This window comes from Narcine bancroftii, chromosome 9, assembly GCF_036971445.1.
Source record: "Narcine bancroftii isolate sNarBan1 chromosome 9, sNarBan1.hap1, whole genome shotgun sequence".
Taxonomy (NCBI): Eukaryota; Metazoa; Chordata; class Chondrichthyes; order Torpediniformes; family Narcinidae; genus Narcine; species Narcine bancroftii.
This window is the reverse complement of record NC_091477.1, coordinates 4,143,637-4,145,955: the sequence shown is the minus strand read 5'-3', so window position 1 is coordinate 4,145,955 and position 2,319 is coordinate 4,143,637. Positions and strand designations below refer to the sequence as shown.

Genomic DNA, 2,319 nt, shown 5'->3' with positions numbered 1-2,319 from the left:
CATGGTTGTGGTGAGGTGCCTTTCTTGAACCACAGTAATCGATGAGATTTACTTTACATCCTCATCTTGATCATTACAATAACTGCCATTTCTCAATTATGCCCCATATGAATTTAAATTTAATTTTTTTAAAAAATGTAGATTTACAGCACGGTAACAGGCCATTTCAGCCCATGAGTCCGTGCCACCCAAATTAACCTACAACCTCTGGTACAGTAGGGAGGAAACTGGAGCCCCCGGGGAAAACCCACGCAGACGCGGGAGAACATACAAACTCCTTCGAACCCCAATCCCAATTGCTGGCACCGTAAAGGTGTGGTGCTAACTGCTACGCCAACCGTGCTGCCCTGTAAATATTTACATCATAGCTGTCACTTTTTATGCCCACATTTTAATTTTCCAAACTCCTATTTTGAACTACTGTTGTCCTTCTGGTGACCTACAGAGCAATTAGTCCGGGTGTGGGGGGGTTCAAATTTTGGACACTTGAAGGAATGGAAATCTATTTTGAAGTCAGGACAGGAGTAAATTGCAGTGCTGTTTCTCCTTGCTCAGAATATCCCTGATAACCTCACAGAATTTACCCCACTTATGGGAAGGGAACTTCCTTGCAAGAGGAGGAAAAATGTATAGGATTCAAAAGCTTTGCAATCCATTCATGCTGTTTACTGAAAAGATTTATGCCACTTGAATTAAATGCTTGATCAGAAAATCTGTAAACATCTCAAAATCAAACTCTTTCCAGACTCATGGCCATCTCAATATGAGCTTCTGGGAGAAATAGTGGCGGCGGAGTCAATTGTATTATTTAAGAAAAGGTTGGACAGGAATATGGATGAGAAGAAGATGGAGGGTTATGGGCATTGTGCAGGGAGGTGGGACTAGAGAGGGGTGTTTGGTTTGGTGCGGACTAGAAGGGCCTAATGGCCTGTTTCCGTGCTGTAAATTGTTATGTTACTTACTCATGTGGGCGAGTTTTTGATGGTGGAGCTGATGATGGTGTTGACCTTGGGGTCATCAGCAACTTTCGAAAGTCCTCATTGGTCAGCTTGGATCTAAGCAAGGCAACAAATGTAATGTTAGCAGAAGTGCAACAAGTATAGTTCAATGCGGGAGGGCAATGCAAACATTTTATTTTTGAATCACCTTGGTTATCAAATTATTTTTCAGGAAGTCAAGCACTTGGAAGAAGAAATTTAAAACAAAAATGAATTACCATTTTATCCATGTCGAGGAAAGAAATAACACTCAACGCAGTTTCCCTATCTCCACTAAACTGGAATGAAAATGGCAGTGCTGCCGTTGGTGCGGACCCGCAGGAAGCGAGAAGCGGCGATACAATGCTTCTGCGGGGTCCAACCACTCAGTCAACCCCTGCCAGCTCTGAACAAGCTTCGAACGGCCCATTAAAGGAGCCGATGGCAGTTTTATTTAAAATCCCACTATCATGGGGTCTGTGCCCAAGATGGGCTGTAGCAGGCATCAGGGGAGTGGCAGACTGGAGCAGGGCACCAGAAAAAGGGGACAACATCCACCGTCTGAGGAGAAGCAGAGGAGATGACCCACAGGACGGTGACCATGGCAGCGGACCAGTGAGGCGGTTGACCCACGCATGCGGTCGGCTGCTGGCGACTCGTGGCGAGGAACCCATGGAGAGTGTGACCTGCTGGAGACTGCTGTAGGGAGACTCTCGCTAGGCTGCGGACTGCTGGAGACTGGCTCAAAACTGGCTGAAGTGGTACCAGGCATCGGAACTGGGATGTGAGGGGGCACTGAAGAGTTCCTGACCACGTCCGAGGTTCGGATCTGGAGCTCGGGTTATCGATGGTTTGGACTGGACTCTGTGTGTCCGCAGAGGCTGCGAAAGTGCTGGAGGTGAATCTACACTCAGTGATTCTGGGTGTAAATCTCTTTTGCTTCTTTCTCTGACTGTAAGAGGCACTTCAGGCAATTTCTGCCAATGGTGAATCTGTCTGCCTTACAGCCGACAAAAGCAGGTTCATGTAATGTGACAATTACTATGACAATAAATTGAATCTTGAATGTTGATGAGCACCAATTAACATGAATATCTATTGTCTTTCCTTGCCTAATTACAATGTTATAGAGTCAGGATGGTCCCCAATCAATAGATGGTTTCAATGGGTTTGAGGTATCAGTGGCTGTTCCATTATTCAATAGTGTATAGCTGTACAAGTACCAATAGAAACAAGTGGTTAGAGCAATGGTTCTCAACCTTTTTTTCCCCACTCACATCTTTCTTTGGCTTGGCTTCGCGGACGAAGATTTATGGAGGGGGTAAAAGTCCACGTCAGCTGC

The 2,319-nt window shown here is 45.7% G+C and overlaps 1 protein-coding gene across 1 annotated transcript in view; it reads right to left on the bottom strand.

Annotated features, from left to right (window-relative positions):
- Positions 1 to 2,319, bottom strand: part of ik (IK cytokine) — a 43,276-nt gene that overhangs the window by 34,567 nt on the left and 6,390 nt on the right. Inside the window, exon 3 of the mRNA XM_069898025.1 lies at positions 963 to 1,055. Coding sequence (XP_069754126.1) covers positions 963 to 1,055 — 93 coding nt within the window. The remainder of the gene's footprint in view (positions 1 to 962; positions 1,056 to 2,319) is intronic.